The sequence below is a fragment of the Rhinatrema bivittatum genome, chromosome 6, assembly GCF_901001135.1.
Source record: "Rhinatrema bivittatum chromosome 6, aRhiBiv1.1, whole genome shotgun sequence".
Classification (NCBI taxonomy): Eukaryota; Metazoa; Chordata; class Amphibia; order Gymnophiona; family Rhinatrematidae; genus Rhinatrema; species Rhinatrema bivittatum.
Window position 1 is genome coordinate 123,415,291 of NC_042620.1, and position 12,303 is coordinate 123,427,593.

Sequence of the window (12,303 nt, forward strand, 5' to 3'; positions counted from 1 at the left end):
AATTTAAACAGGAACTCCTGCGGCCTGAGGAAAGGAGTGAGGGGAGCCTCTTCAGTGGTTGAGGGAACCAGGAGCCCCTGGCTGTCGAAGCCATTGGACCGTTGCGGGCGAGACTCAGGCAGGGGTATCTGGCTTCAACTGAGGGATGGCCCACGAAGGTGCCTAGCACCTCAGGAAGCTATACAGCTAACTACTCACTAGTCTAACTTAGGAAAAAACTTTCCCTAATACTTTTTTTTTTTTAAACTAACTAACAGACTGCAGTTTGCATCTCTACCATCTGATGGAGTTAGAGAAATACTGAGGGACTGTAGGTGGCACTCTCGGTTATGTAGCAGTGCCAAATGTTTTGTTCTCTGACTCCATCTGCTGGTAGGAATGCACAACCCACTAGTCTGGACTGATCTGGGTATGTCCAGGAAGAAGTGTTGTCACAAGCCAGAATTCTATTCATAGCCTATCCCATGCAACCTCATTAAGCTTCTCTCTCCCATTCTACCTTTCCAGGCTCAAGCACCCTAATATGACACAGCAATTGTTCAGAATAACAATATTCTGTAGCATCACATGACCATCCACCTCCAGAAACAAAATTGGTTAAGGAGTTCCATGTGTCATCACAGATAAATCCGCACTGACTCTAGAGGTTATGTGGACAGAAGAGAGAGCTGCTGCGAGGCAGAAGATGAAGGGGAAGAGACCAGGCGCCTTAAATCTTCCGCTCACTCTGCCTTCTACTGGGCCCATGGCTGGCTAATAAGAATAGATCACACCGGCCATGGGTGCATGTCACTGTGGTAGCCATGGCCGCATGGCATGCTGGGCCTGATACTGCTCAGGAGAAGATGGGCCACTGTACCACCTGTGGCTGGGAACAAAGACAGAGGGGAAAAATCTCTCCTCCTTCCCCCCATCTTCAGTCATCTAGTGAGTCCAGCGACCCTCTAGGATCGAGCCGCGGGTGCTCCATTATTGGTGGTATATGCACACTTTGGCACAGCAGCCTCCCATATCTGATTACAGAATAGTAAAAGAATGAATCACCCTACTAATAGTGTACAGTGTGACCACAGGCAACAACAGAAGATGGAAATTAGCAAACAAAATTGAAAGCAATAAGAATAAAATTAACTGATCCTTCCTATCTAACCTCAAAAGCAGGTAACCTTGGTTACAAAGGCTGCTATCATCATCAGCATTACCAGTGAGATTAAAATTGGAATATTTCTTAACATTATTATTTTTTTTTTTTTAATTGCTGCTGCTTTATCAGCCAGGGCTGTAATGACACAGAATTTCTATGTTAGATGCAAATGCTATATCTTTGTGTCAACTTGAGAAAAATGTTTAAAGAAAACTATTACAAAAAATAAGTATAAATGCAAGAAGGGAGAAAAGAACAGCTTTTAGAATTTTCTGTAAAAACCTTCAGATTTTCAAAAGTGAAATTCAGCAATAAATTAAGAAAACTAAGGGGTAGATTTTAAAAGGGTTACGCACAAAAGGTACGCACGTAACCCTTTTAAAACGCCCCTGCACACGCCGAGCCTATTTTGCATAGGCTCGGCAGCGCACGCAAGCCCCGGGACGCACGTTAAGTCCCGGGGCTTCGCTAGGGGGGCGTGTTGGGGGCATGGTGCCGGCCCAGGGGTGTTCCGGGGGCACGGCCAAGGCCTTCGGAACAGCCCTTGGGTGGGGAGATGGTGCGCCAGTAGCCCGCTGGCATGCGCGAGTTAAACTTTTACAACAACGGTAAGGGGGGGTTTAGATAGGGCCGGGGGGGTGGGTTAGGTAGGGGAAGGGAGGGGAAGGTGCGGGGGGTGGAAGGAAAGTTCCCTCCGAGGCCGCTCCGATTTCGGAGCGGCCTCGGAGGGAACAGGCAGCGCGCGAAGGGCTCGGCGCGCACAAGTTGCACAAATGTGCACCCCCTTGCACGCGCCGATCCCGGATTTTATAAAATACGCGCGGCTACGTGTGTATCTTTTAAAATCCAGTGTACTTTTGTTTGTGCCTGGTGCGCGAACAAAAGTACGCGCGGGCGCACTTTTAGAAAATCTACCCCAAACTGTATAACCTTTTTTATACTTCCCATGAAAACAGAAATGTCTAAATATATCTGCTTTTGATAAGTGTGTAAAACAGTTTGTTAAACATTTTATATGCATTTTTACATCTTAAATATGTAAATCAATATTTACACTTACCAACTGGGTTCTGAGCCATTACAGATCTTGAAGCTTCACTAGCTTTGCTTACTCCAGCTGCATTCAGTGCATAGACTCTAAACTGATATTCCAGACCCTCCACCAAACTGGTGACTTTGTAGTGACACTCATAGCATGGAACTTTGTTATCTTTGACCCAAAGAATGGTATTACGCTCCTTCTTTTCAACCCAGTATCCATTAACTTTGCTGCCACCATCATGGTACGGTTCCTCCCAACGAATGGACATGGCATTGGCAGATACAGAGATTACTTCTGGTCTAGTAGGTGGACTTGGTGGAACTAATAGCAAAAAATAACAAAAATGTTAATTTGTTATCACTAATTGTTTAAGATGGAAAAAGTAAAACAAATTTTGAAATATAGATATTTTCTTACTAAAAGGATGCTCAGCAACCACAGGTGAAGATTCCAAGGGCTTGCTAACTCCAAATCTGTTTTCTGAACTCACACGGAAACTGTATTCCATGTATTTGGTAAGATGAGTGACTTTGATCTGTGTACGCTTAACACTGGAGTTAACAAGCTGCCAAGATGTTGTACCAGATTCACGTTTTTCAACTATGTAGTTTGAAATTTCAGTACCACCATCATCTTCAGGTTCAATCCATGATAAGACACATGACTCAGCAGAGACAGATGAAATTTCAATAGGACCAGTGACTGGACCAGGTCTACCTATCACAATTACCATGACAGTGAATGTTTTCACACCAGCTGTGTTTTCCAGGGTTAGATAATATTTACCAGAATCACCTCTCATACTATCTTTAACAGTCAGAGTAGTTCTCTCTTTTGTTGTTTTTATGCTTACTCTGTCAGTTTCCTTAAGCCTCATTTCTTCTAATTTCCATGTTACCTTAGGAGCTGGACGGCCACTAATTGGAATATCAATAGTAAAGTTGCTTCCAGCTTTGCAAGTTATGAGTTGCCTAGTAATTCCACTAAGATCTGCTGTTGGCTCAATCTGTGGTTCCTTAATAATAACAGAAGAGAAAGCCTCCCTTGGCTCACTATAACCAGCATCATTCCTTGCCTTCACACGGAACTCATATTCTGTATTCTCTGTAAGATTCTCAATTGTTAGTGTAAGTTGTTTTGTTTCGCCAGCTTCAATCCAACGGTCAGATGCCTTTTGTTTCATTTCAATGAGATAACTAGTTATACGACTGCCACCATCATGTTCAGGTTTAAGCCAAGCCAATGTTGCAGAAGATCTACTTGTATCAATGATATCCAATCTTTTAGGTGGTGCAGGCTCTTCTGTAGCTACAAGTGGCTCTGGTGTTTCATATGGTTCACCTACACCATATTCATTTTCTGCTGAAACACGGAAGAAATATGGCACAGCTTCTGCAAGATCTGTAACTTTAAAGATCTGACGACTGCATTTTCCACTGACTTCTTGCCAGCTACGCCGACTTGCTTCTCGTTTTTCTATAATGTAGTGATGAATGCGTGCACCTCCATCATTAACAGGAGCATCCCACAATAAGGTAATTGATCCTCTAGTCACATCCTTAAATGTAAGAGGACCTGGAGGGCCAGGAGTATCTTGCACTTTGACAGTGAATGTAACAGATTTGCTACCACTATTGTTTTCGACAGTGAGCGTATATTTACCAGCATCATATCTATCGCAGTTCTCCACAATCAATGTACTATATGTTTCAGTTGTATGTATGTCAGCACGCAAGCTAAGGTCAGAATCTGTTTTAGTCCAGATAGCAGTGGGACTAGGTCTGCCTTGGAAGGCAATATGCAGACGAATAGTTCCTCCAGCTCTAACAATATGGGTCTGTTTGAAGCTAGTGTCAATATCAATTTCAGGGGAAGTCAGTCTGTCTGTTGTTTGAACTGTTGCAGGAATTTCACAGCTTTCTCCTCTGCCTGCTCCATTAACTGCAGACACACGGAATTTATATTCTTCACCTGCTTCTAACTCCGTCACGGTGTATTTTGTATTGACACAAGCTTCAGGATTAACTTTGTGCCATTCTCCTAAAGAAGCTTTGGCTATTTCAATGATGTAACCGATAATTTCCATGCCTCCATCAAAAACTGGCTTAGTCCACTCTAAGCTTACAGATGTCTTTGTTGTATCTGTCACTTTGACAATAGAAGGAGCGCTTGGTGGGCTTACAGGTTCTCTACATTTAACTAGCCTTGAGACACCACTTGAAGGACCTATGCCTGCATTATTTTCAGCCATAACATGGAATTCATATTCATTGCCTTCAGTAAGACCAGTTACTCTGAATCTTGTCTCAAGAATTGGTCTTTTACTTGATACTTTAACCCAACGCATACTCTTCTTTTCTCTTCTTTCAAGAATATACTGTTTGATTTCATTTCCACCATCTGACCTTGGTCTTGCCCATGTAACAGTTATACTGTCTCCAGATACATGGGTAGGTTCTGGCACACCAGGTGCATCTGGAACAGCTGAAAAATTGAACAGAAGTTAGTGAAAGCCTCAAAAATATACAGTAAATAGTAACTCTATGATCACACTTAAAAATGCAAACTTACTGTACTGTATTTGAGCTGTAACTGGATGAGAATCAAGTGGTCTGCCAACGCCAAACTTGTTAACTGCAGAAATACGGAACTGGTACTCATTGCCTTTTATTAATTTAGTCACAGTGAAGGAGCAGGCTTCACATTTATCCTCAATTAGTGCCCATGAAATTCTGCTGGTCTCACGTTTTTCAATTATATAATGGGTTATAGCAGCACAACCATCATTATCTGGAGGAAGCCACCATAAGGTCAACTTCTCTCCAGTAATATTAGAGTATCGTATTGGCCCTCCTACTTGCCCTGGTGAATCTATAACAAGAAACATGAAAAATTAATTACATTTCTTCACTTTTGAATGAATATTTTAAAATAGAGAATTCCTTGTCCAAAAGTTGTGACAAGTACCTTGTACTCTCACTGTAAGATCTGCTGTTTTGCTGCCTGAAGCATTCCTAGCTTCTACAGTGTATACACCTCGATGATCACGGGAGGCATCTCTAATGAAAACTGTGCTATATCCGATGGCATTGTTTATTTCAATATTCATCTTCTTGTCAATCTCTTTTCCATCTTTAAACCAGGTTACTTGAGGTACTGGGCGACCTTGTATTAAAACTTTAAATTTAATGCTCTCCCCAGACTTGACTGTAAGACCTTCAAAATGCTCAGCACCAAATTCAATTGAAGGCGGAACTAGTATAGGGAAGAGTGTAAAAAAATAAATTATAAATAGGATGTAATAGATTCAATCAAGCTTTTCAGATTTTGCTCTAGGACATATTTATAAAATTATATCTAACAATTTTTCCAAAGCTCATTAATCTATCTAGTATAACAATATCATTGACTTTGTCTAATATCATAATTATTCATTTGCAATAATACAATTTTATTGAATTACCATACAGATTTTGAGATTCAAAACAGTGTATATAATATTAAAATATGAGCTTTTTAGGAGCAGGGATATATATAAGTAGCAGGGCACGTGTGTTCCAGAGACAGGGCCAGCTCTGACGCACATAACCCCTAATTTTTCTCAGCCAGTGCATGTTTTGTGTGAGAGAAAGAGAGCGAGAGAAAGAGAGACTCCTTATAGGCTCAGCCTGACACTCAATATATGCACCATTGTAAGGGGGCACATTGATTCAGGGTGAGTCTTTGAGAGATGAGTTGGGGTTTGGGTGGGAGTGGCGTTACAGAAACACTCAGGGGTATTCATTGTAAAATTGACATCATTAAAGCATTTCAGACTTTATAAGCAATGAAAATTCTAAAAACAGGAGTTGATTTGTACACTGCAGTCTCTGCTAGCTGCATTGTATAAATCAACTCCTTTTCATTGCTGATAAGGACAAAATTCTTTAATGATGTTAACTTTACAATGAATACCACTAAATGTTTCTGTAACACCCCCCCCCCCCCCCCAAACCCCAACCCACCTCCTGAAAACTCACCCCGAATCAAAGTGCCTCCTTTCAATGGTGCAATATATTGAGTGTCAGGCTGAGCCCTATAAAGAGGCACTCATTCTCTCTCTCTGGCATAAGATATGCATGTGAAGTCTGCAGACATACATAAAAAGTATTTTAAAACCTACACATATAGGGGCGGATTTTAAAAGGAGCGCGAATAGCCTACTTTTGTTTGTGCTCCAGGCGCAAACAAAAGTACGCTGGATTTTAGTAGATACGCGCGGAGCCGCGCGTATCTGCTAAAAACCTGGATCGGCGCGCGCAAGGCTATGGATTTTGTATAGCCGGTGTGCGCCGAGCCGCGCAGCCTACCCCCGTTCCCTCCAAGGCCGCTCCGAAATCGGAGCGGCCTCGGAGGGAACTTTCCTTTGCCCTCCCCTCACCTTCCCCTACCTTCCCCTACCTAACCCACCCGCCCGGCCCTGTCTAAACCCCCCCCTTACCTTTGTCGGGGGATTTACGCCTCCCAGAGGGAGGCGTAAATCCCCGCGCGCCAGCGGGTCTCTTGCGCGCCGGGCCGCGACCTGGGGGCGGGTACGGAGGGCACGGCCACGCCCCCGGACCGCCCCAGGCCGTAGCCATGCCCCCGTACCCGCCCCCAAAACGCTGCCGACACGCCCCCCGAAACGCCGCGACAACCGGGCCCGCCCCCGACACGCCCCCCTCGGAGAACCCCGGGACTTACGCGAGTCCCGGGGCTCTGCGCGCGCCGGTAGGCCTATGTAAAATAGGCTTCCCGGCGCGCAGGGCCCTGCTCGCCTAAATCCGCCCGGTTTTGGGCGGATTTAGGCGAGCAGGGCTCTGAAAATCCGCCCCATACTTTATAAAATAGCACGTATCTTTGCGAGATGCACACGCGCAGCCCTTTTAAAATCTACTCGATAACATATAAAAGCAAGAAAGACATAGAAAAAGAGAAAATGATACTTACTGCTTTCATCTTTGGTCATAATGTAGCCTGACGACTGGGAAGGCGGGCTGACTGTTCCCACAGCATTTCTCGCAATAACTCTAAACTCAAATCGATCACCCGGGCTAAGCCCTGTAACTGTATATTGACATTCAGTTATGTCAGTAAAATTGCATCTGAGCCAACGGTCACTTCCTTGGCGTTTCTCAACACTATAGGCGACAATCTTGCTGCCTCCATCCCGTAATGGGGGGGTCCATTTAAGTGTAACTGTTTCCCTGGTGACATCAATGTAGTCAGGTGTACCAGGTGGATCTAAGAAGAAAGAAAAATTAAGATAGTTTCATGTAGAGTTATTTATATGTTTTAAATAACCACAATTGTTTCTAGTACATTTCTTCTTTATAAACCATTATCTTTATACTTACCTACTGGTGATACAGCCAAGGTAAATTTGCTTGGTTCACTGGAAGGGCTAAGGCCAGCACTGTTTTCAGCATATACACGGAATTGGTAGTCCAGGCCCTCAATAAGTCCAGTAATTCTATATTCCCTGTTAGACAATGGTGAAGTATTAACTTTCTGCCACAATATACTATTTCTTTCTTTCTTTTCAACATAGAATCCGGTAACTTCTGATCCACCATCATAAACTGGAGCATCCCAAGATATTGTCATTCCATCACTGGTTACATTGTACACAACTGGTTTTCCTGGTGGACCTGGAGGTCTAAATTGATGTTTAGCTATGATATCAACTGAGTTGAGTGGTGGACTCACACCATATCTATTTTCAGCTCGTACTCTAAACTGATATTCTGTTCCTTTAATTAAGTTAGGAATTTTGAAGGTTGTCCTAACAACACTGGAACACACCATCTTCCAGTTAGTTTGAGAAGTTTCACGTTTTTCAATACTATAGCAAGTTATTTCTCCTCCTCCATCATCTTCAGGAGCATCCCATGAAATAACAACACTGTCAGCTTTAATTTCATCAAATCGAATAGGTCCTTTTGGTTTGGATGGAGGTCCAAGAGTTATGACAGTAATTGTAAATGCCTTCCTGGAGACTGCATTATCGAGTGTCAAGGTATATTTGCCTCCATGTTCTTTCTTCACATTTTTGATGCTTAAACTTACTTTGTCTTCAGTTTTCTTGAAACGGACTTGTTCACTTTCTTTGAGAGGAATATTATCCTTTACCCAAGCTATGGTTGGTTTAGGCTTACCTTTGTAAGGTAAATCTATGTGTACATTATGTCCAATACGTACAGTGATTTGACTACCAGGTATTTCAGAAAGGTCAACATCAGGTGTTATTATATGATCTTTCACTGTAATGGGTCCAATAGAAACAGCATCACTTAATCCCTTTTCATTCTTAGCACTTATTCTGAATTCTACAACAGAAAGTTCTTTAAGTTTTGTGACTTCAAATTCACATGCCTTACTAGTACCAGCATGTGACCATTCTTGCTCTTCTTTTAGTTTCTTTTCAAGAATATAGTCTGTGATAGAACTACCACCATCATAATCAGGTTTGCTCCAACTTAGAGTAACAGATGTCTTTGTTGAATCTTTCATTACAAGATCCTTTACAGGCCCTGGTACTTCAGAAGGTTTGACAGGTTCCATGGTCTCACAAGGTTCACCCAATCCATTTTCATTTTCTGCCATAACCCGGAAAAAGAATGAAGTCTTTTCTGACAAATTGGTCAGTTTAAATGAGGTGTGAGAACATTTAGTTGTAACAGAAGACCAAGCTCTTTTAGTGGCATCTCTCTTTTCAATAATATAGTTAGTTATTTCAGCACCACCATCAATAAGAGGAGGTTCCCATACCAGTGTAACAGTACCAAGAGAGACATTCTTCACTTGCAGCTTCTGGCATGCTGCTGGAGAATCAAGCACTTTAAGATTAACAAATGAAGATTTAGATTCACCTACTCCATTCTCAATTGTAAGGACATATTTTCCTGTGTCATCACGAGTAACTTGAGAAATGATAACTAATGTAGATGATTCTGTGTTCTGAATGTTATATCTTGGATCATTAGTAATGTTCTTTTCCCCTTTTCTCCATGTGACATTTGGTGTAGGTCTTCCTTTGAATGGTATCATTATTTGAACATCTTCACCTGATTTAGCTATAACTGAGGTCCTGAGAGCAACATCCAGGTCAATCTCTGGCTCCTCTGAAGAAATTAAAAAAAGAGTAATAAATAGTAATAAAAGGAAAAATGCAATTTTTGAAAATAGAAATTAAAATATCAAAATTATTATACATCAATTATATGTACACACCAAGTATATCTTTTGCCTGTGCAGGTTCAGTCATTTCAATAGGTTCTCCTTGACCTGCACAATTTACAGCGGACACACGGAAATAGTAGTTTATTCCAGGTTTAAGATGAGACACGACATATTCTGTTGTTCTCACTTCTCCTTTGGTGCTGACAACATTCCATCCTTCTTCACTTCCTTCTCTTGTTTCCACTATATAGCTGGTTACAGCACTTCCACCATCATAAACAGGTTTAGTCCAGCTAAGAGTTATAGATGATTTCGTAGAATCAACAATCTTTAGCTTACTTGGTTGCCCTGGTGGATCTACAAAAATATGTTTACAATTAAAGAGACATATTCAATGTGGTTTGGGGTTGCTTTCTCAGACATCATGGCATTGTGGATGAAGTTGCTGAGTTTAACCATCCTAAAACTTCTCTCATATCTTTATAAAATTCCTTTATGATTATGAATATTTAATTTATTGCTATGTTTTCAACTAATATAATCTCTTTTTGGTTATAGTTTGCATTGATTTGTGTTTTTATGGTATAGAGTAACATTTTAGCATTATTTAGTATAACCTCCCTGTAAAATTGACATATATGAATCAATTATATCTTTATAGTTTAAACAGTCAAAGTTCTTTATTTTTTTAATAGGATGACAGTATGTAAATATAATGGTTATTTATTATTTGGAAAACATTATACAGGTAATGCTAGGATGTATGTATGAATCACTTCTTACCAATAGGATCAGCAGCTTTGTAGAAATCAGATTCTTCTGAGAATGGACCTTGTCCAGCTGCATTAATAGCACTAACTCGGAAATGATATTCACCGCCTTCAGTAAGTCCTGTAACTTTTTGTCTAGTGTCACGAATAGATTCTTTGATGACCTTGAACCAACGTAGGCTCTTTTTATCTCGTTTTTCAAGATAATATCCACTTATTTCACTCCCACCATCCACAGTGGGCCTGTTCCAGATCACTGTCATTGTGTTCTTGGTAATCAATGTGACTTCTGGCATACTAGGTGGTCCAGGTGTAACTGTGATTATAAAATTTGATATTAGTTTACTTTAATAATTTAAAGACAATGACAACAAAAAGTAGTGTTTAATAACAACATTTCTTTGCTTGTTTCTTACCAAATGTGTTTTTGGCTATAACATGGTCAGACTCTAGTGAATCGCCAATTCCATATTTGTTGACACCTCGGACACGGAACACATATTCATTTCCCTTGATCAATTTGGTTATGGTGACGAGACATTCTTCCAGTTTTTCAGATACTAAGGTCCATACTACACGACTTGTTTCACGCTTTTCAACAATGTAGTGTGTGACACTTGCACCCCCGTCATCTGCAGGAGGATCCCACAAGATGGTAATCTTTTCAGCAGTAACTGTCTTGAACTGTATAGGTCCACCTGGAGAACCTGGCTTGTCTGTTCAAGAAGAATAAATACTTAATAAAAACCTTTAATAATTCAAACACAGGATTAAACTAGTACTATCACCTTAAGTAAATACACACCTAGAATTTGTAATCTGATACCAGCTGAAGCAGAGCCCAAGGCATTCTTAAGTTTTACTTCATAGTGTCCACTGTCAATGCGAGTTGCATCTTTGATAAGTACAGATGCAAACTCTGTTGTGTTTTCAATAGACACTTGAGCACTGGTTGTAATCTCTTTGCCATTTCTGAACCATTCTGTTGATGGTAGAGGCTTTCCTGAGATGCCCACTTTAAGCTTCACTGCTGAGCCTGCTTTGAATTTGACAACATCTGTATATTCTGGTGGTAAGTCAATTTCAGGTGCACCTATAAGAAAAATGAATGAAAAGAAAGAAATCAAAAACTTTTAATTTAAAATCTCATAAAGGGCTACAGGCAAAAGACAAACACTTATATATAAATATTTTAGATTTGTACAGTATCTTTAGTTCAAACAGGAAATTCTAACATATTTTATAAACTACTACTTCTGAGACATGTACACAGCTACCTCTGCTGGACAGCCACACACCCATACACCTATTACCCAGATTGCATGGAAATATCCAAAAGGATGAAGGGAAAGAAACAATAATAGTATTACTTCTAAATCAGTTCAGTAAACTTGTGTATAATGAGTTAAAGGGGTCCATTTACTAAGATGTGTCAAAGCACATGGTAATGCAGGTTACCATCCTATTCTAATAAACGTGGTGCATCAAGCTTTAATACTCGATCTACTAAAAGATACAGAACACAGCTGTGTTACCACAGTCAGGTTAAAGACAGGTTGCTTGGGTTTTCCCAATTTAACAAGCCCAAAGTAAAAAGGCCAGTTAGCACAGGGAAACCATCCTTACCCTACAACGCACAACAACCACCCCTGAAAGGATGAACTGTTTCCCCCAGTAGTCATCCCTCTTCCTGCAATGTAGAAAACCTCCCAGTTTCCCAAGGCAGAAATCACCCTGCTCCCCACAAGATAGAAGACTTCCCAACTTTCCAAGGCAGACAGGCCCCCTTGATGCTTCAAAGGCAGAAGAACTCCACCTCTTGAAACAGAAGTTCTTTCAAGCATAGACCTCAAATGATCTCTGAATATTGCAATCCATCCCCTAACCCTCAGGTGCTGAAGTCACTGGGCCTTCAAATCCTTCTGCTTCTGAGGATTTGGGGATTATGGCACCCCGAGGCCTCTGGAGGGGAGATTTATGTATTTATTTATTTATAAACATTTCTATACCGGTATTCGTGGGTACATCATATCGGTTTACAGAGAACTCAAAGAGATACATGGAACAGGGTGGGGGAAACAGAGGAGCAACCAGAAGAACAAAAAAACGGGATGGATGTACAAAGGAACCTTAAATAAGGTAAAAGT

General features: G+C 41.1%; 1 protein-coding gene across 1 annotated transcript in view; it reads right to left on the reverse strand.

The window, feature by feature from the left end:
* TTN (titin) overlaps positions 1-12,303 on the reverse strand; it is a 509,207-nt gene that overhangs the window by 30,290 nt on the left and 466,614 nt on the right. Inside the window, 10 exon segments of the mRNA XM_029605898.1 lie at positions 2,205-2,507; positions 2,604-4,670; positions 4,758-5,057; positions 5,154-5,441; positions 7,155-7,448; positions 7,562-9,328; positions 9,438-9,743; positions 10,170-10,472; positions 10,573-10,872; positions 10,962-11,249. Coding sequence (XP_029461758.1) covers positions 2,205-2,507; positions 2,604-4,670; positions 4,758-5,057; positions 5,154-5,441; positions 7,155-7,448; positions 7,562-9,328; positions 9,438-9,743; positions 10,170-10,472; positions 10,573-10,872; positions 10,962-11,249 — 6,216 coding nt within the window.